Source organism: Theropithecus gelada, chromosome 9 (genome assembly GCF_003255815.1).
Source record: "Theropithecus gelada isolate Dixy chromosome 9, Tgel_1.0, whole genome shotgun sequence".
Taxonomy (NCBI): Eukaryota; Metazoa; Chordata; class Mammalia; order Primates; family Cercopithecidae; genus Theropithecus; species Theropithecus gelada.
In genome coordinates, this window is record NC_037677.1 from 23,625,437 (window position 1) to 23,646,152 (window position 20,716).

The following is a 20,716-nucleotide window of genomic DNA, read 5'->3' on the forward strand; positions in this document are numbered from 1 at the left end:
TGATGATGCCTCCTTTTCCCCTCTTCATCAAGTTTAAACTTGTGACTCCAGGTTATTTACAATCTTAGCAATTTCAATTTTATCTCCCATTTCCCCCCAAATGAACTTTCTCCTCTTGTCAGTCCAGTTGTCTCACTGAAACCCTTATAGACAATGTTTATAGCTGTAACTTTGCTTTTTCTCACCTTGTCATAGAAAAGCTTTTCATAGACTTACTGAAATCTTAAGCTTGTTCAATGTCCACCTTCAATCCTATCTCTTTAATGAAGTTTTCACTGACTCCCCAGTGATCTCTCTCTCATTGAGCATAAATGGTACTTGCTAGAGGCACAAGCCATTTTAAACCTGGTACAGGCTGAATCGTGTCACCTCAAAATTCACATGTTGAAATCTTAACTTCCAATACCTCAGAATGTGACTGTGTTTGGAGATAGGGTCTTTAGCAAGGTAAATAAGTTAAAATGATGTCATTAAAGTGGGTCCCAATCTAATGTGACTGCTGTCCTTAAAAGAACAGGAGATTAAGACAGACACACACAAATAGAAGACCATGAGAAGATGACCATCTAAAGGCAAAGAAAAAGGCCTCAGAGGAAAACGACCTTGTTGACACCTTGGTTTTGAACTTCTAGCCTCCAGAACTGTGGGAAAGTAAGTTTCTGCTGTTTAAGTCACTCAGTCTATGGTACTTTGTTATGGCAGCCCTGGAAAACTAATATAGAACCTAATCCCATATGTCTTGCTGCTTACTATTTTTTGCTGTGATTTTTTTTTTTTTTTTAAATAGTGGAACCAGAAGTCTCTAGATGGTGGGGATCATGACTTAGGTTTTGATGTCCTTGTGTCATTTCATTGGTGATCTACATGTGGTAGTGTTTGGAGATGCAAAGATTGTGATTTCATTTCAGCTTAGAGATGTAGTGCTAAGTGAATAGTAAATATTAATATACTTCTGTGAACTGGATCACCATTCTCATCACATATAAAAATAAATTTCTGATGCTTTAAAGATTAATATAAATAAAAGAAATAATAAAGCTCTTGGAAGAAAATCAGGGATAATTCATGAGCAATCTAGGGGCATGAATGTTTTAATCAAAATTCAGAAATCATAAAAATATAGACATATTTGCCTATTAAATATAGGCAAAAACTTTTATTTGGCAACAAAGTCAAAAGACACATGATAGACTTGGAAGGCTATATTTGCAACACAGATATAAAGGGTTCATATTTTTAATATGCAAAGAGTGCTAACAAATGACTACCAAAAATATAGACCAACAGAAAAGTGAGCAAAAGATTTAAGTAGAAAATTCAAAGCCGGGCGCGGTGGCTCACGCCTGTAATCCCTGCACTTTGGGAGGCTGAGGCGGGCGGATCACGAGGTCAGGAGATCGAGACCATCCTGGCTAACACGGTGAAACCCCGTCTCTACTAAAAAATACAAAAACTTAGCCGGGCGCGGTGGCGGGCACCTGTAGTCCCAGCTACTCGGGAGGCTGAGGCAGGAGAATGGCGCGAACCCGGGAGGTGGAGCTTGCAGTGAGCCGAGATGGTGCCACTGCACTCCAGCCTGGGCGACAAAGTGAAGACTCCGTCTCAAAAAAAAAAAAAAAAAGAAAATTCAAGATGCGCAAATCCAAAAAGCAAATAAGCATGGGAAGGCACCTGAATTTACTAGCAGATAAGAGAATATAAATTAAAATTAGATATGATTTTACTCCAGACACATTAGCAAAGATTAAAAAGAAGGATATCACTGATGGACAGGAGGTCAGGACAAGTGTATGCTCCCAAATTGTTGAAGGACATGTCAATTTCTAGAGCCTTTTATGAAAGCAATCTATTAAAACCAAAAACATCTTGCAACTCAATAACTTCATCACTGGGGATTTATCCCAGTGTACAGGTACATTTTCAAAGATATTTACTGTAACATTTTTCATCGTAGCAAAAAATGGAAACAAAGAGAATATCTAACAATAGGGAAAAGGTTATATAATTATTGTGATTCACAAATACAGGATTATGCAGCCATTAAAAAGAATAAATTACAGCTATACTAGTTGATGTGCAGGGATTCCTGCAAAGGTATTGAGAAAAGCAAGTTGCTTAAGTGTTTATATTATGATCATACTATGATCCTATTTATATAAAACAATGATGAAAATCTCTGTTATGTATATATACCTACATGTATGCCCATCTGCAAAAAATATGAAAAAATGCATGTTCTATAATAAGAGTTCCCTCGGTTGGGGGTGAGTAATGTGGGTTGAGAAGGGGAACACAGGGGAGGAAACAGGAAAAAAAAAGAGAAAAAGAAAACAAAACACTACATTAAATAATAATCCTGGAATAGGCTGTGTGCAGTGGCTCACACCTGTAATCCCAGCACTCTGAGAGGCCAAGGCGGGTGGATAACCTGAGGTCAGGAGTTCGAGACCAGCCTGGCTAACATGGTGAAAACCCATCTCTACTAAAAATACAAAAATTACCAGGCATGGTGGCACACGCCTGTAATCTCAGCTACTAGGGAGGCTGAGGCAGGAGGATCACTTGAACCCAGGGGGCAGAGGTTGCAGTGAGCGGAGATTGTGCCACTGCACTCCAGTCTGGGCACCAGAGCAAGACTCCATCTCAAAAACAAACAAACAACAACAAAAAAGAATCCTGTAATGTATGGTATGGTAGCATTGATGTAAAATTATAAATATGCATGTTGGTGTGTGTATATTATGGAGATTTAAAAATCAAAATGCATTGAATTTTCAGAATTTCTGAAAATCTAATATGCTTTAGTGTTAGCTTCTTGACATTTTTTTCTTCACCAGGATAATCTAAAGCCAGAGGGCTGACTAGTCTTAAGGGGTGTCTCACTTAAGATATTGCAATGCAAGGTGGCCAGCCAGTAAATGAAAATTATGATAAATGTATTGTATTCAACAGACTATGATTGCTCTGCTTAAATTCCTTCAGACTATTTTTTTAAAGAGCAAACTTCCATGACCTTATCAGCATACAAATATTTCAGAGAGGCATACATTTATTTGGCCTCTAATGGATCTGTGAATTTTTGTTCCTTTGGGATGATATAAACACTCTCTACTAACGTCATCCTAACCCCTTAATTACAAAAGTGACATAAACATTTATAATCACAAATTATCAGCAGCATATCAATGTGGGCACTAGCATAATAAGGTTTGTGGCTATTTTGTGGGTTGCGCGTGGTAAATATCAGCTTGTAAATGTTATTGCTGTATTAAATAGCCAGAAGGTGAGATATTTATTTATATTGCAGTTGTGGTAATAATGTCATTAAGTGTTTTGGTTTATCAGAAATGCACTTTTTTTTGGATAATGAATCACCTAACATCTCCACTTTTTTTGCATTCAGAAGAAAGAAGATAGATTTAAAACTCATTGCCAGGGAAAACTGATTTAGAAAATTAAATTTCAGCATTATTCTCATTTTAATGATAATTACACTGTTTTACTTAAGTATACATGCAGAGTATAATTTGCAGAAGTATCACATATCTAAATCAAATATTAGCAGAACAGAAATGCACTTGTTACTGTAATTTTTTCTTTAATAAATCAATTTTTCAGTTTTTGTAAATTTCCATTTCCTCCTAAGAGTCTATGACCTTCAAGCAATAGAGTGACCAATGGGAAATCTTAGGAGAGGAATTTTCGTTGCTGCATGTTAAAGGCAGACTCACTCTAGTCATGGTTGCAACCTACCTTCTAGAAGCTGCTGTTTCCACCAGTCACCTTACCTGCCCTTGGCCAGGCTGGCTGTTTTGGCAATGGTTCTAGACTGAAAGAGAGCTGCACACAGTTCTGAGCTTGTGGACAGGACAGTTCTAAAGGAGTCCTGTCTGCCTTGCACTGCCTCCCTCCTTTAGCACCTACGGACATGTTCAATTCTCTCTCTCTCTCTCTTTTTATTAAGAGATGGGGTATTGTTATGTTGCCCAGGCTGGTCTCGAAATCCTGGGCTCTAACCCTCTCACTTCAGCCTCCTGAGTAGCTGGGATTACAGGCCTGAGTCATCGTACCCTTAATTCTCATGCTTGCCCTGGATTTGACCTCTTGCATCTACTCTGGGATAGCTCTGTTCTCTTGAGTTTACTCGAGGTGAAAAGTTAAGGGTAGTGCTTGTCCTGCTCTGAGTGCCCTTAGAACTTAGGGGATACATTACTGTTTAGGGGATCTGACTCGCAGTCTTCTCTGACCTTCTCAAGAGGCAACTGCCAGCTCCCAGCCCCATTTTGAACTGCACAACTACTCCTGTGGCTCTTCTTTTCCTGCCAACTGAATGCCGATGCCCTAGGGCCAGCTTCCACCTCTACCTATCCTATAGGTCATGGGCTTATAGCTACTGGCCCCTCTCTGATTTGGGTACTTTGAACTAATACCCAGATCCTTGAAAGCGAAACTTAGTTTGCTAACAATACTGGTAGGTTCAGGTAAGGTGCTGCCCCAGCCTGCCCCACATGTCTCTCCTAGTTGTGGCAGGAGAAGCAGGAGGATAGAGCAGCCTGTGTGGGGGGTGAGACCCACAGATACACCCTCTGGACTGTCTCTTGTCTCTTGCACATTATCACTACATCTCGGCGGTCTACTTCTATCATTTTCCTCGGGCTATCATGTCGCATGGATTACAGTCCTCAGAAGCCATTTTGTTTTGTTCTAGTCCAAAGAGTTAGATTACACACACATGCCCGGTCATCTTGCTTATATACGAGCAGTCATCAAAATGGGGCGCCACAACAGAAGCACATGCAAATGCACATGGTGATAGCAGCGGTGCCTTGAGAGTGAGGACTTTGTTGGGGAGAGTGAGCTGTTATGTGGAACACTGTGAGCGTGTCTGACTGCCCACCAACTATGGATACAGCCAGACAACCAAAATACATGTTTATTTGCTTGGAGAATAAGGAAAACTCAGAGGTGGCATCTAATTACATTTTGGCTATTTTTCAAAATGATGTGGGTATTCATTTATTTAAAATGTTTAGATATATAGCCTGAGGTGAAAACAGAATGATTTTTCCCAGAGAGCCAAACTTTAAAAAATTATGTATTGACTGTTCATAGTTATTTTCTTAGATTGGCCTTTTAAAAACACAGAATCAAAGAACATTCTCTGACTTTAAACACACAACATTGGCTTTTTTCTTTCCCTCTGCTCATACTTTATAACACATAGATAAAAGGGTTTGTGGTTCCTATCAAGATGAGCTGAAACATACCAGTATTTTAAAAAAGCACTCATTCTTTATTAGAGCACATCTAATTACAAGCTGGCTGGAGGAGTATCAAACAAGCTTTCAGTGGCTTGAGACAGCATGGCAACAAAGGTGATAGATCTGGAGATGACACTCTAGTCTTACCACACGTGGCTGTGGAAGTTCTCTACCAGGTTGCAGTAATATTATTCAGATTCTTAATTTTACATAGAAGTGAAGTTAGCGAGGGATGGAGAGTATCCGCTCTACTGGAGATGACCATCTTGTTCTCACTAACTAGACACTCAACTCTTCTAGAACCCTGGACTTAGGGGCTCTTGTTGTTCATGAACCACCTCATGTATGTGAAGATTAAGCTGACTTATTTACAGTATTGCAACTCCAATTCTGCAATATTTTATTCAGCGATTAGATTAGCTAGCAGTTTACCAAGGCTATTCTTTGAAAAATGAATTTAAAGGGCTGTTAATATTCCGTATGTGAATAGTGTCATTACTTATTGATCATTCTCCTATTGTTCAATTTTTTTTTTCTTACCATATACACAATTTTTTTTTCAGCTCTGATTATTTACTTAGGCTATGTTCTTATAAGTGAGTTTACTGGGTCAGTGATATAAACTAATTCAGTGGGGGTTTTTTTTTTTTTTTGACATATTGCCAAGTCACTTTTCAAAATGTTGACGCTGCCAACTTACCGTATGCTTGGGAATAATTGCATTAGCACTTTGTCATTACTGTTAAAATATTTTTTCATACTTGTAATTTTGATGAGTAAAGAATAGTAACTTGTTTTACTTTTTATTTTTTTTACTCCTAGAGCGGTCATATGTATGCTTATTTTCCATCTGCATTTCTTCTTTTGCAAATAAATTGATGGCTTGTGCCATTTTTCCATTCAGAGTGCTATTTTTTCTGAATGATTTATAAAGAGATCTTTCTACATTAAACAGTTTAACTCTTTTTACATTTGTTCCAAATATTCTGTCTTCAGCTCTTTAACTTTTAATGATGCTTTGGAATCTCTAGAAGGTTTTAACATTCATGTAATCCAAATCCATCACAGTTTTTCTTTGTAATTCCTTTTATTACTTCTTATGCTTTGTCCTTTTCTAAGCAGAGATTGTGAAATGCTCAATTCATAGCATCCAGCTTCATTTGGTTTGTTTATTTCTTTCATTTAAATGATCAATGCATCTGGAAAATATCTGGGCATTCAGCAGAAGATAAGAATATTTTATTTCCTCATCCCAAATCAGAGACATTGTAAGCATTATCCATCCATTTCTTTTTTGTTCATATGTATCTTTTTGTAAATGACAGGTTTTTATAAATACTCAGGCCAATTTTAGGGCTATTCTGTTTCATTAATCTGTGATTGATTTTTGTAAAGCAGACATATGATTTTAATTATTATAGCATTATTCATTTTACTATCTAATAAGTAAGTCCTCATTTATAGTTATTCTTTTTTTCTCTGAAATTTACAAATGATCCTTAGGGATATTTTCTTAAGTTCCAAAGAAAATCTGATAGAGATTTTGAATGCAATATTTTTAAACCTAGAAAGTAATTTTAGAACAGTCATGTTTACAGTATCTTATCTTTCAATTCAGAAAACACCATGCATCATTCCATTATGCATCTTTTCTTTTTTGTCTCTTTGTGGTTTGGTTGCTAGCTTTATTTCAAGGTATTGATTTTTTTTTGCTATTATTTCCAATGGGCTCTTTTTCTATTAGAAATTTTTATAGGAAAGAATATCTATCTATATAACTATACATCCTTACTGAATTCTATTGCTAGCATCAATCATTGCATTTTTAATGTTGTCTGGTAATATTCCTACAATTCCATCTTTTCCCTTTTGATAGTTATGCTTTTTGAAAACAAATCTGATTTTCCTGAAGAACATATACATAAAATGATTATTCATCTATTTTCAAAAGGGAACTCAGACAGTCTGAAGAGAGTAGGAATTATATTGACTGAACACTTCAGCTTTAATACAGTTAATAACTCTGCTCACCTTCTGCTTTAAATGATTTTTTTTTTTGAGACAGAGTCTCGCTCTGTCACCAGGCTGTAGTGCAGTGGCGCGATCTTGGCTCACTGCAAGCTCTGCCTCCCAGGTTCTCACCATTCTCCTGCCTCAGCCTCCTGAGTAGCTGGGGCTCCAGGCGCCCGCCACCACACCCGGCTAATTTTTTGTGATTTTAGTAGAGATGGGGTTTCACCATGTTAGTCAGGATGATCTCGATCTCCTGACCTTGTGATCCACCCGCTTTGGCCTCCCAAAGTGCTGGGATTACCGGCATGAGCCACCGTGCCCAGCCTAATTTTTTTTTTTAGACGGAGTTTCACTCTTGTTGCCCAGGCTGGAGTGCAGTGGCACGATCTCAGCTTGCTGCAACCTCCACCTCCAGGGTTCAAATGATTCTCCTGCCTCAGCCTTCCCAGCAGCTGGGATTACAGGTGCCCACCACTATGCCCAGCTAATTTTTGTATTTTTTTTTAGTAGAGACTGGGTTTTACCATGTTGGCCAGGCTGATCTCAAACTCCTGACCTCAAGTGATCTGCCCACCTTTGCCTCCCAAAGTGCTGGGATTACAGGTGTGAGCCACTGCACCTGACCTAATTTTTCTTAAATGTATGCATAGTTCACATTTATTTCAGTGTTGGTCTCCGTTGAGAAGTTTGGTAATGTTTTTGTGACCAGAAATATACCATAAGAAGTTAACTCTTGTTTATATCAGTCTATGGTAAAATTGGTCATTTCGCTTAAAGTTGCAGTTTCTAAGAATCCATCGACATTGTCAAGTGAGGACTTACTGTATGATGATGTGACTGTTCAAAGAATTACTGCCAACAAAGGTTCTAAGAACTCATAGTATTTTATGCAAACACATTCAAACATTCATGGAACAGATAAATCTCACTATGTGATGTGTTTGAGAAAAAAATAAAAATATACAAAGTTACCTATTGACTATAGGCTGTACCTGATCTTTTGGTGGTGTGCAAGTCCATAAAACCTTTGCACAGCTCTGGGGAGAGGGAGATCTGAAAATTATTGAGATTGAATTCCTCACCAGTTTAGTATAATAGGTTGACTAGAAAAAAGTTCAATAACAATATTTCTTGTATAATGGGATTTTGCACCTTCCACACGCTATACTCAAGGTTGCAGTTGTTGACAAAGGAAATAGAAATCTTCCTATTTCTATTTTTGCTCTCTCCTATCAAATTTGCCTCCTGCTGGGCCCCCTTTCTATACCACCCTTTTTTATTCCCTTCTGATGTCATATGCCAAGTTCTAGTTAAAATGAAAAAAGAAAAACATAAAAAGTGGAAGGGGAATGAAGTCCGAGAAGGTAGAAAGTGGGTAGAACATCCTTAAAAAAAGTGTATTTCCATGTAAGAAATGAAATAAAGTTTCTCCCAAGACAGAACACAGGCTCCTCAAATCTGCCATAGAATAACGGTGGGAAACTAATAAACAAAGTATCTGGCATTTCCTTCCCCTTCAGGAAGTTCTAACTCTACTGATTTTTACCTGAGAGGCACTGCTGAGAAGAAACTCCTCTATTAATTGGCTTATGGTGCGAGACACCCAGATAAAGTGGCTTCAGTTGCTGTGACAAAATCATTTCATTCAATTTTTTCTGCAGAATGAAATATTCTTCAGATAACTTTGATATCTAAAAAGAAGGTCATGTGTCAGGTTAAATCAAGGAAAAGAATACAGAGTTCTACAGGCACTGGGGGCTGGGAAATGCCTTACCAGCACTTTTGGGGACTCTCGTGTTCCTCTCCAGGGCCCACCCTGTCCCTTGCACCAGGTCTGATAAAGTCCTCACCTGACAACCTTCCCGCCTTGTGCTCTGAATACCTGCCCTCTCACCTTTTTCCTTTTTTTGTTTTTTAGACGGAGTCTAGCTCTGTCGTCCAGGCTGGAGTGCAGTGGCGCGATCTTGGCTCACTGCAAGCTCCGCCTCCCGGGTTCACGCCATTCTCCTGCCTCAGCCTCCTCAGTAGCTGGGACTAGAGGCGCCCGCCACCTCGCCCGTCTAATTTTTTGTATTTTTAGTAGAGACGGGGTTTCACTGTGTTAGCTAGGATGGTCTTGATCTCCTGACCTCGTGATCCGCCCGCCTCTGCCTCCGAAAGTGCTGGGATTACAGGCGTGAGCCACCGCACCCAGCCCACATTTTTCTTTAAAAACTGCCAAGCACGTCACGCTACGTGTAGAATTCTGTTCTGATCGACTCGTTCCCAGGTTTCTGAGATCTGGCTTCCAGCGTTGCCACTCTGCTGTGTTTGCCTTTCTGCTTCTGTCCTGAGGACCCCTCTGCTGCCTTTGATTGTGTAAACCTCCTTCCTTTTCTTTCCAGTCTTTTTAGCCTGATTTCAGGGCTGCTCTATTCTGGTTTCTCTTTCCATTCTGCCCCCGGCCTCTGTTCTGTCTGCATTCTGGCTCTGATAACACGGCTGTCCTGCTGGGTTGAGTGTGAGGCTCCCGCTGGGACAGCCTCTAGATTTGTTCCACGGACCGGTGAATTTACTCCCTTGGCGTTACTGGCCAGCTCCCAGTAGATGCCTTGGTAATTCTACATCTCATGTCTCCATGGCATAGCAGGTCTGAGCTCTAATCCCTGATTTGGTGTTTGGAGTGAGAAGAACTGTATGTTCGTTAAACTATTTCCATATGCTTAACAAGAGTAGGAAGGGGATGGGTAAATTAAAAAATGGCAGATCTCTACTGACAACTAGAAGTTGGAGATGTCTGGGTCACACCTCTCGCACTAAGGAAGGCTCCAAGTGCAATTATCGTGTTTCTCATAGGCTCAACCACTGTCAGATACAAAAAGGGGAGTTGAGGGACTCAGGAATATTAGACAGTCCTTCTTGGAACTAACCCATTATGGTATTTCTTTTATTACTTCATACACCATTGATTACCCTGGAAATTCATGTATTTTAGAGATCATCTAGTTAAAACTCTTCATTTTACACAGGAGAAAATAACAGTGCAAACACATAAAGTGATTTTTATGAAGGTCAAATGCCTAGAAAGAGAAAGGAGGAACTGGAATTGGTATTTACAGAAGCTGGTTCTTGCAATCTTTCCATAGCACCAATTTATCAGAGACAAATTGTTATATATCAGAGATAAATTGTATGTATCAGAGATAAATTGTATGTATCAGAGATAAATTGCATGTATACCCATGAGAAGCCCTAAAACCTGTTGCTTCCTATGCTCCTCTCTAGAAATAGCTGAAACACACCTACAACTGGCGTGATATATTCTCTAGGAGGGAACTTTTCTCTGTGGTTTTTCTTTGTGATTCCTTATTTTCCATGACTGTTCGTTCACTGTCACGATGTGACATGCAGACTTTCATCTTCACTGTATATGCTTCGGTGTGGCTACCTATCAAAATCTGATACCTAATTATGTCTTCTCAAATTTGTGAAAGGGAGAAAGCATAAACTTTGGAGGATTTAGAAAACTTAAAACGACTTTTTTTGTTTTAGCTTTAATTAAAGATCTCACAGATACATCAAACTTTTCAGTGTCGAGCCTCAGCATTTTAGTAAGCTGTATAAACCAATCTCTAGTATCATGACTACATGAGGTTTCTATCATATTTTATACTAATGTTACCATAGTAAATTGGGTTAAAAGCTCCTGGCTATTTGAATAGCACAATCCTTGAGACATTTTATTAAAAATGTTTGGGGGCCCATCAACACAGATGAAACAATCTACCAGTTATTAATTATGTGTTTAATTCAGTTATTTTATAGTTCCCAGGGACTTTTATTAGTAAATAAATTCATTTATTCACATACCTGTTTTGAAAAAATTGCCAAATCCCATGCTTCTCTTTCTGAAGTTGCTTTCGAGTCTTTGTTATCCTTCATCTTGATATTATTGGTTTCCTCATGTTTTGTGGGATAGGAATACAAATTCTGAGTGTTTCTTGCTACTTCTGTTGGTGTTGTGACAATCCTCTGATGCTTCAAAGAAGACATCTTGTCCTTCCTCACCTGCTGCCTTCTCTTGTAACCCCGGTATTTGCTCTGAATGAATACCGCTGCTTTATCTTCTTCCTCCTGGGCCTGTGTCACCGGTTCAGCTTGCCTCTCTTTGACTGTCTCATGCCTCCGATGGCTTCCGCCTCCCTCCTGGCTGCATATCGGTGCACTCTGGGTAACTACAGATGTCTTCTTTTCTTTTTCCGTGCTATTTGCGTTTTGATAAACTGACCTTTGGCTAAGTGTAGGTTCCAAAATTGTTTTAAAGGAAGTCTCATTTTCAGCTAACCAAGGCACTGGGTAGCTTGGCCTTTCCGATATGGCCTTCCTTTCTAGATATGCTGCTTTCGACTCTTCACAATTCCTCTCCTCTGTGTACCTCTGACAGTAACTCTGGATCATAGCTTCCTCTTTCTCTACTTTCGTTAGCTTGCTGTTCTCTTCCAGGTCTTTGATAGACTTCTGTTTGGGGCTTACTTCTGGCCCTACAAGGTAGAATTCTTGCTTAACCTCTTCTTCATACACATTATTCATTTTTTTTGGAGTCTGATACTCTCTGTTGTTACTCTCCACAGCATTGGTGGTTTCCTCTTCAGGTTTGAAAGTGGAAGTCTTCACTACAGATACACTTCCTTTATTATTTGGAGCTGAAATGAATCTTTCATTAGCAGAGATTGCATTTTCTGCTTGTTTCTTCATGAAAGATTCCCTGTGTAAAATATATTATCTTTGAATATACAATACTAAACTGGGGCTTATTACTTCTTTTGGCAATAGCTATATGCTAGATACTGGTGGGAGAAAGGCAAAAGGAACAAAGAAAGCTCAAAATTAAAATGTCTCAAGTCACATTAATCAAGTGCTTTCCAGAATGTTCTCTCCGGTGACAACTGTGATAACTACTCAAATAATGAGAAAACCAGATTTAACTCAGAGTGAGAAATATCCTAGCATATGAATAACCATCTTTTCATTTAATGAGATATCAAAATTCTAGGAACTTAATCCTTTCAAAATATATCCTTTTCAAAACAACGTACTTTAGTAGTGAGATGCTGTGAAAAATATACCTAAGTTTGATACCAGTAAGCAGGGTATGTTCACTTGACTGACATACTGTACTTTAATAAGCACTAAGTTTACTGATCGGAGGAAATATCTTATAAAATTAAAGGAAAAGCAATGTCCTCGCTACAGTTCATGATCATGTAATACGGTGGCCAAAATTTCACAGTTGCTACTTTGCTAATATCCTTCCAAAATGATTTCCCTTCACTTGAAGATAAGGTCTTCTCTGTATCTTTTTTTTTTTTTTCTAGCCAAGAGCAATACCGCCAAGAAAAAGGTTAAGATGGAATAAAAATGTTGTACAATGACACCTTGATATGCTAACACTTCTCATTGCCTCTTGGAGGGCTTTTGCACCAAACTTTTCATCTCAGCCCAGAAACCCATGTGAGAGTTTGGGTCTTTTGTGATCTGTTTGTGAAGTCAGACTGTTCTTTGAGTCAAATCTGGAAAAAGCTACCGTGATTCCATTTTTCTAATTCTATTGGCCACTTCCTAAGACTAGAATTACTATGGTATCCCTAGGCTAATACAGGAGGCATAACAGAATCCTGCTAGGATCAGTCAAAAAACTAGGTAGGGCATCAGAGATGCCCATGATTTTGATGAATCGCTACGCTAGTATTTTGAATTCCTCCATAATACTGACCTCTCTGAGAATGCTTACATTTATTCAAACTACAACTAATGAGAGAAGATATGCATGCAGTCCCTAACTGACTGCATTCCAAAAAATCAATTTATAAGTTAGTTTTGATCCTTTAAATGCATTTCACTGGTGAAGACTTGTACACACTGCTGAAATTTCCACATCAGTTATACATCTAGGCTCAGGCGACTCCACCCTGTGCTGCGGCTGGCTGAGGACCATGTGCAATGATGGGTACTTCTGAGGATCAGCCCTTCAGAGCTCCAGCATGAAGAGGACTGTCGATCTCTTCTGACATCTGCCGGAGAGCCCTGTCGGCCTGGGCCTTTCTCCAGCTCCCTGCTGTGGTATTCTAGGTCACAGGTCAGGGGCTCTGACAGGGAAGGGTTAAGTGAAAACAAGGGCTTCTGGTAGCTGAGGGAATAGGAAAGTCAGAAGTGGCAGAGGGAGGGAGTCCTGGCCCGCAGATCTCTGGCAGTGGTCAGGCCCACCTGCCTCTCCCTTCCCTAACCTTCCTCTCTACAAGCTTCCCTTGACTTTCTGCCTGTACTGCTTTTATGTCTGACTTTGTGATCCACCTCCTATGAGAGCCCAATACATGTCAAATTCTCCATCCCAGACCACAGAGACCATAGCTTCTTACTCACACTCATGTACCCTGAAGTAGATCTTGTGTGCAGTAGGTGCTTAATAAGTATCTGCTACATTGAAAGTGAATCCCTGGTATCCTCAGAAGAAAGGTGGTAGCAAATGGGTATGTAATTGAACATCACACTTCCTTATTAGATGTGATATCTACAAGCAGTAATTTCTAGAAGTAGTACAATTAGTCCATCTTTCTTCCATTTGCAGCCAGTTTACATTTCTCTCAACCTCCAGACTGAAGTACAAGAGTCACAGGTATCATCTAGCCTTCTGCTCCTGAGGCAGGCCTGTGATGTTTGGAAGTTTGCTGAACTGTTTTATAGCCGGTAACAAAGAGAAACAAATCATTTGGATCCTCACGCAAAGACAAAGAGCATATATGTAGGTCTCAGAAAACACGAAAACTTAAAACATCCAATGTCTCTAAACTTCAGATAAACATTCCTGTTTTTCAAATAAGGAAATGAGGTTGGCCTGAGGGATTCAGGGAGTGTGTGGGTGAAGGTGAGGGGAAGAGGTGGCAGAGAAGTCTTCTATGAGATCATTTATGAGACCACTATTGGCAGGAGAGAAGAATAGCGGTGGGTGAAGAGAACATTAGATGTGGGTGTGTGGGGAAAGAAGAAAGCCAGGAAGCCACCTCTTCTTCTGTTTCATTCCTTCACCCTTTCTATGGCCAGTTTTGATGTTAAAAACAAGGGGACTAGCGTTGGGGCTGGAATGATCTTTATCTCCCTGGATGACCATGTACTCAGTTTGATCAATTCAAGTTTCACCTCTTGGGCAAAATGTAGATATTTTTCCCTTTCCCTAACCACTACCAACCAAGGAAGGGTTCCCTCCTCCTTGCCCCCAGTGTACCCTTTGCCTATTTTTATAGCTGAGTTAACACATTTTACAAGAGGGATGTGTTTGTCTGTCATTTTTTTCCCATAATACCGTGAGACATTTGAGGATAAGGATTTTGCTTCACGTATCTATGTGTTCCCACTGCCCAGTATAAAGCCTGCTGAATAAGTGAGTAAGTGGTTTGCTAACATGCACTTGGAAGTATAGACATGAGGGCTCAGAAGAAGAAAGGGAGCTGGTGATTATGATGTAGGGGCCGATGGCATATTGGCTCTTAAAGCCACTGGAATGAATGAGAGAGCCCAGGGACACATTTAGATATGGATGAGGATTGAAATGTGGGGTTTGGAGGACATATTAGCAAAGAACCCTCCGAATTAGTAGTAGAATTATAGAAAGCAATCTGGTAGAAGCCAATGAAGAAAAATTTTGAGAAATAACTCCAAAATAGAATAGAGAACACAAAAGTAGCCTCTGGGTGTTCACTGACATTTGATGTGTCAGTATCAGGAAGCTGGCTAGTATGAGAAAGGCTATGAACATTATTCTATGACCTTACAGATCTGAAAAATTTGTGTTACAATGGTTTAAGAATAAACATCATTATACCTTGTATTTTCAAAGTTTTTCTGGTAGTCGAATTCCTGATCCGAAGTCTGAATGGTTGTTACTGCTGTGTTTTTCACATTAACAATTTCTTTTCTTTGTTTCCTGACAAGGTGTCCTCTTGCAGCTGAAACATATAAAACCCATAGTAGTGTTAATCATAAGGAAATAAAAGAAAATTACTTTAGTGAGTAGAAACAGTGGTTTTGACCATTAATGTCAAAGAGAAAAATAAAATTAAAATGCCAAATAGAACAGGTTCACTTAATGTGATTCATTAACAAGATTCTTCTACATAGCAAGCTACAGCAATAATAACTAAAGTAACTTTCATACTAAGAAGAGTACTAAAATGAAACCAAAATAATAGAGACAAGTAAAGTTGATGACAAAGTGTGTTCATTTGCTTAAAATTTGGTAATGATCATTTTCCTTTTTTGTTATGTGTTTCATATATTTTGGCCAGATATATTTCAGATTATCAGATGATATATTTGAGAATTCAGATTAATTTTTTTTTAAGTTTTAGAAAGTTAATACAGAGCAAATAGATATTCTGTAACATTCTCTATATCAGGGCAGCACCCAATAATCAATGACTATTTCTTCAGAAAAACAGAATATTCTTACTAAGTTGGGTGAGTAAAGCACTGTAAATAACCTCATTATCACATTGTTATGTTTCACTGCCAAAGGCACTATGAAGAACCTTTTTATCAGAGCTTTATAAATTTTGAAATTGCGGATAAAGGATTAAAGCCCAAATTACTGGGTTTGCATTTTGATTTCTCAGTGAGAAGTTAAGGGCTTAAAATACAAAAAGAGATGATGATGACTCATTCCTGATTGACAGAATGGGGACTGGAATGTTAATCTCTTGAATGTCAGTCAACTCCTCTGCCCACGATATTAGTGTTCTTCAGAATGCAGGCTGCAAACCATTAGTGGATCATAAAATTGATGTAGTAGGCCAAATCTAGCATCTAAAAATGAAATGGAATAGACTAGAATTAAAAATATCAGAACGCAGTGCTTGTAGTGTGTGTGTTTATCAGGTTAAAAAGCAAAATACATTTTTTTCTCTAAGTGTCCAGTCAAAACATTTTGAAAGAGAGCATACTAACCTGTGACAAGCTCTATCTAAATTTTGTTTCTTATGGAAAAGTAGAAAGCAAAATCCAAAGTCTATTAATACAGCTTAATAAAAGTTTGTGAAATAAAGTATGGTTATAAATATTATTTCCCTATAGTTAATAGAAATAAATGGATGCCCTTTAACAAAATAAGATTTAAGTTGTCAAAAATTATGGCAAGCGTAACCTTTGGAATAAAGTAGAAAAGAATCTTATTGTCCAATGAGCTATAATAATATGATTCTTGAGATCTATAATTAATCATTTGCTATATCTTCCACAATAGGTCAGTTGTATTTCATTAATTCTTGACAGAAAAGTTAAAAATTAAATTATTTAAGACAAAGCATTTATCCAAATATTAAAAGTGTCAATCACTAAAACAATCTGACTTAGATTTAATATAGCAAAAGTATCAAGGCAGTAGAGTCTGGAATTAAACACAAAAGCTACATAAGAATTGGAGGTTTGCCTGTAAGAAGTATTATAAGATATGATTTTATGACCATATCTAAATATGTCAAAGAGATTACCTGACTGTATTATTATAGCGCTTTCCTTCCTTTTCTCCTGTATTTTTTGGTATCTTCTTGAACACAAGAATGCTCTGACACAAGCTTGAATCAAAATAAGCTTGTCAATAGCTTCCTTTCGCATTAGATTTAACTGTTCCACGTGATAATATTTAAGGAACACCTGAAAAATTAAAATAGAATACAAAGAACCATGGCACACAGATGTGAAGCAGTTGTGTGCTATGCTTTGAAGAACAGAACACATTCTAAATTGCTCGAGATTTTGGAAATCACTGTCTTTTGCTTCTTTGCCCTAGCTGTCATTATGACAGTACAGATTTTTATGCTTGAAGAAAACATTTCTTTGAGAAGAAATGCAGAAGGTGACAACCATACTGTTTATTTACAACAGGTAACTAGGTTTGGTTGGATGAGACAGTAAGAGTGTAGGATGTTGAGCTCTTTTAGCAAAGTTTCTAGCATCGTGTATTCTGGGCTGAGCTAATTTGTATGCTTTTTATTTTTCAAAGGCAACTATATTTCCCAAATTAAAAAATCTTAATAAATCTAATTTTAAAGTAGAGGACAGAATTATAGTTCCATTAGTTCATTCATCTAATGTTTATTGAGACCTGTTACAGGTACATATCTGTTGGGGATACAGAGATGAACAAGGCAGGGTTGCTGTCCTTTGGGGCTGGTAGTGTTGTCAGTGAAGAGAATACGGCAGAGAGAGGGCCCCAGGCAGATTTAATTAACAATGTTCTCACTGGACCCAAAGGCTGCCATGGAGAAAGGAGGGCTGACTTGATTATTCTAAAATCAACATCAATTGGAGCAAGGGAGGAGCCTGAAGGCTTGGGGTGTTCTCATCTAACATTTCTCAGTTTCGTTCTCCCCTCCTCCAAGATATTAAAAAGCTTGTGTTTGTTTTGTTTTGTTTTCCTTTTAATGGTTAAATTTCCTAATAAAAGTCATCTCAAAGAGTTTATTGAATCCATCAAGAAAGTCACTTAAATTCAAATTTTATGGCTGAGTCATGAGACCTGATAACCCTGACTGTAGAATTCTCCAGCGTTCCATTACTCAAAAGCTTGGCACCATGGGCAAACACATTTGTGTTACAGGTTTGATTTAATTCAGTTTTAATTTCTACAGGACTCTAGATGTTAATACATTTAGTCCATTCTGCTGTTGACAATTCATTTAAAATTCAATCTGTTTAAAAAGGTCATCATTTCTTTTTGCATGACATTAGAAATGTTCCTATATTAATACTTTCTATCCATGTTAATGAGTTGGAAAAGGTGAAGTGGAAAAATACAAATAGCTTTAAAATGCTACATAAATATCATGCGGAACTATAACTGCAAAAGGCCTTTTTACAAGTTAAAACTCCATTTGAAGTTAGGCATGTACTTCAGACCATAAATCATGAGATTTTAGCTTGATAAAATTCATCTTTTTGAAATTTATCATCTAAGAGAAAATGGTGTGAATAAAATACTCATTTTTAATGCCCAAAATATCCCCCTACTAAACACTAAAGTAAATATGAATTACTGAATACACAGGACACTCAGTTTAAAGTAGTTTTTTTTTTTTTTTTGAATCTCTTAAATTGTTACAGGCCTAATTTCTCATCCGAACATCATTAAAATTATCTCCCACATCTCCTACACCCAAGACACAAGTATTATAAATTTCTTTGCAAATGTGGAAGTTTGTTTTGGTTTACTTCTGTGGTGTGGCTGGTAGTAGGTATTCTTGAGTGGTCAATCTATGAGTATCTCTTGGCTTTAGCTTGGCTCTTTTCATGATACATTTCATACCCCCTTAAGATACATTCAGTGCACAATGGAAACTTGTTTATTTCCTGATCCCTGTCTCGTAATGCTATGAGAATACCTGAGAAGACCAATACATCCTTTCTCCAAACAGCAACTGTCTTTCTTCCATATTCAAGATTGGTTATGTTTTTTACTTTATTCTCTAAGGGATTAAATAAGCTTAGATCTCACAGTTTCTGAAAGCTAATATATAAACACATCAATGTCCAATACATATAGCGAGTCTAGTAATAGTGGTGAATATTTTACTCCAGAAAAAATTTCAAGTTTATGATAGAAGCAGTTCTGAGAATTAGGAAAAAAAGGAAAACACGAATCTTATTTGGATCATTATGATTCTCTACAGCTTTTTAACTATATTTAGTAGTGATAAACTAGAGAATATATATGTCTGTTTTCAATACCATCTGAAATAAAGTACAGTCATTATGGTTTATCCTTTACTGATAAATCTTCAAGATAAATTTTTCTTGCATTTCTTTCTTAAAATTTCAACGTAAACTTTTCTTTAGAGTCAGGGTCTTAAGTTGCATAGGCTGGAGCGCAGTGGTGCCATCATAGCTTACCGCAGCCTGGAACTCCTGGGCTCAAGCCATTTTCCCACCTCGGCCTTCCAAAGTGTTGGGATTACAGGTGTGAGCTACCTTGCCCAGCCTTTTGTATTTCTTAAAATAAATCTTTATGAAGAGCAAATGCCTTTAATGTTGATGAAAAAGAAAATCTTTATGAGTTTATAAATTTACTTCCTCTATTGTAAGCTACAGATTCTATAACATTAAAAAACCACACTTTCAAACATTGTAAAATGTTATTATTCTCAGTGAATCCAGCATAATTATTTATTTTCCTGAAAATTACATGAAAACATTACTTTTGTTTTTCCAAGAACCCAGTTATCGAGACCAGCTTTTTCCAAAATGGTGGCACAGGTGTCAGGGCTCATGGGGGGCTGCTCGCTTGACTTGTAGCAGAGAACGTGGTACCTTGGAATGGAAAAAAGGGCTGGTTAGTATTGCATAAAGTGTCAACATCTCTGTAGCCTGGTGGTTCCCCAACAACTTAGTGCAGGGGCTGAGGAACAGATGCCCCGACTTGATGCAGAGAAATCCTTTAGGCATCCTCACAACGACTTTGGAGTAGACCAAATTCCAAACTGATGCAAACCCAGTCCAGTCTGTAGAAATCTGAGCATTGTGTTTTCACCTTTGTGATCCCCTTTCAAAACTTAACACTGTACTCCCCCGACAAGAACTCCACCACTCAAAAAAATTTAGCGGTTTTGTTTTTGTTTTTTTGTTACATTTCTCTGGACACTAAAAAGTGCAGGGCTGCAGTGGCAGGAAGCAGAAGGAATTATTTTTCACATTCCAGTGTTAATAAAACTCTGGAAGCTGATCTTCAAATTGGGTGATGGAGCTTAGTTCCAGTGAAACTTCCCATCACTGTATACATGCCTTCCATCATTGTTTTCCTTTGAGGGACACTATGTCTCCTGCTAGAGTTTTTCTCTATTGGTTTAATCTATCCATAATCAAGGGGAGGAAAGAGGAAGGGCTAGGGCAGAAAAGAACTGATAGCAGGTCCTCAGGTTAAACCACAACGCTTATTGGGGAAGGGGATGAATTAAGGAAAGAAAATCCACTTTACACTGGTCAATAATCTTGTGCAAAAAGACAGATTTCCAGAATTTTTAATACTCTCCTATTTTTAATTTATTGGTGCAAGATTAGCCTGAAAGTCCAGTGCAACAAAGCAGCAAATTTTGGTAGGTTTTGAATTTCAAAAGAGAGGCCCTGATATGTAGACAGCTGAGGTGGCGCGGTGACATGAAGAGCAGAGTTTCACTCTTGACTCATTATCTGCATAAACTTGGACACATCACAATTAAGTATCAATTTCCTCATCTAAAAATGAGTCCAGAGATAAAAATCTCTGAAAAGAACATATTTCAACTTTGCTAAGTTTCACCTCATTAAATCTGCAATGAAGCAGCTTCTGTTAGGCTCCATGGAGAAGAATCCTGGCCTAGAATGGTATAGAATGAAGCGACCATAACTTTTGCTGTTTGCGCAAAAAACCCCAGGGAGTGCCT

General features: G+C 38.1%; 1 protein-coding gene across 1 annotated transcript in view; it reads right to left on the reverse strand.

Moving 5' to 3' along the window:
• Nucleotides 1-20,716, reverse strand: part of MYO3A (myosin IIIA) — a 267,913-nt gene that overhangs the window by 22,432 nt on the left and 224,765 nt on the right. The window contains exons 27-31 of the mRNA XM_025396931.1: nt 19,496-19,607; nt 16,793-16,955; nt 15,130-15,253; nt 11,124-12,018; nt 8,821-8,965 (exon numbers count right to left, since the gene is read on the reverse strand). Of these exons, the coding sequence (XP_025252716.1) occupies nt 8,821-8,965; nt 11,124-12,018; nt 15,130-15,253; nt 16,793-16,955; nt 19,496-19,607 (1,439 nt within the window). The remainder of the gene's footprint in view (nt 1-8,820; nt 8,966-11,123; nt 12,019-15,129; nt 15,254-16,792; nt 16,956-19,495; nt 19,608-20,716) is intronic.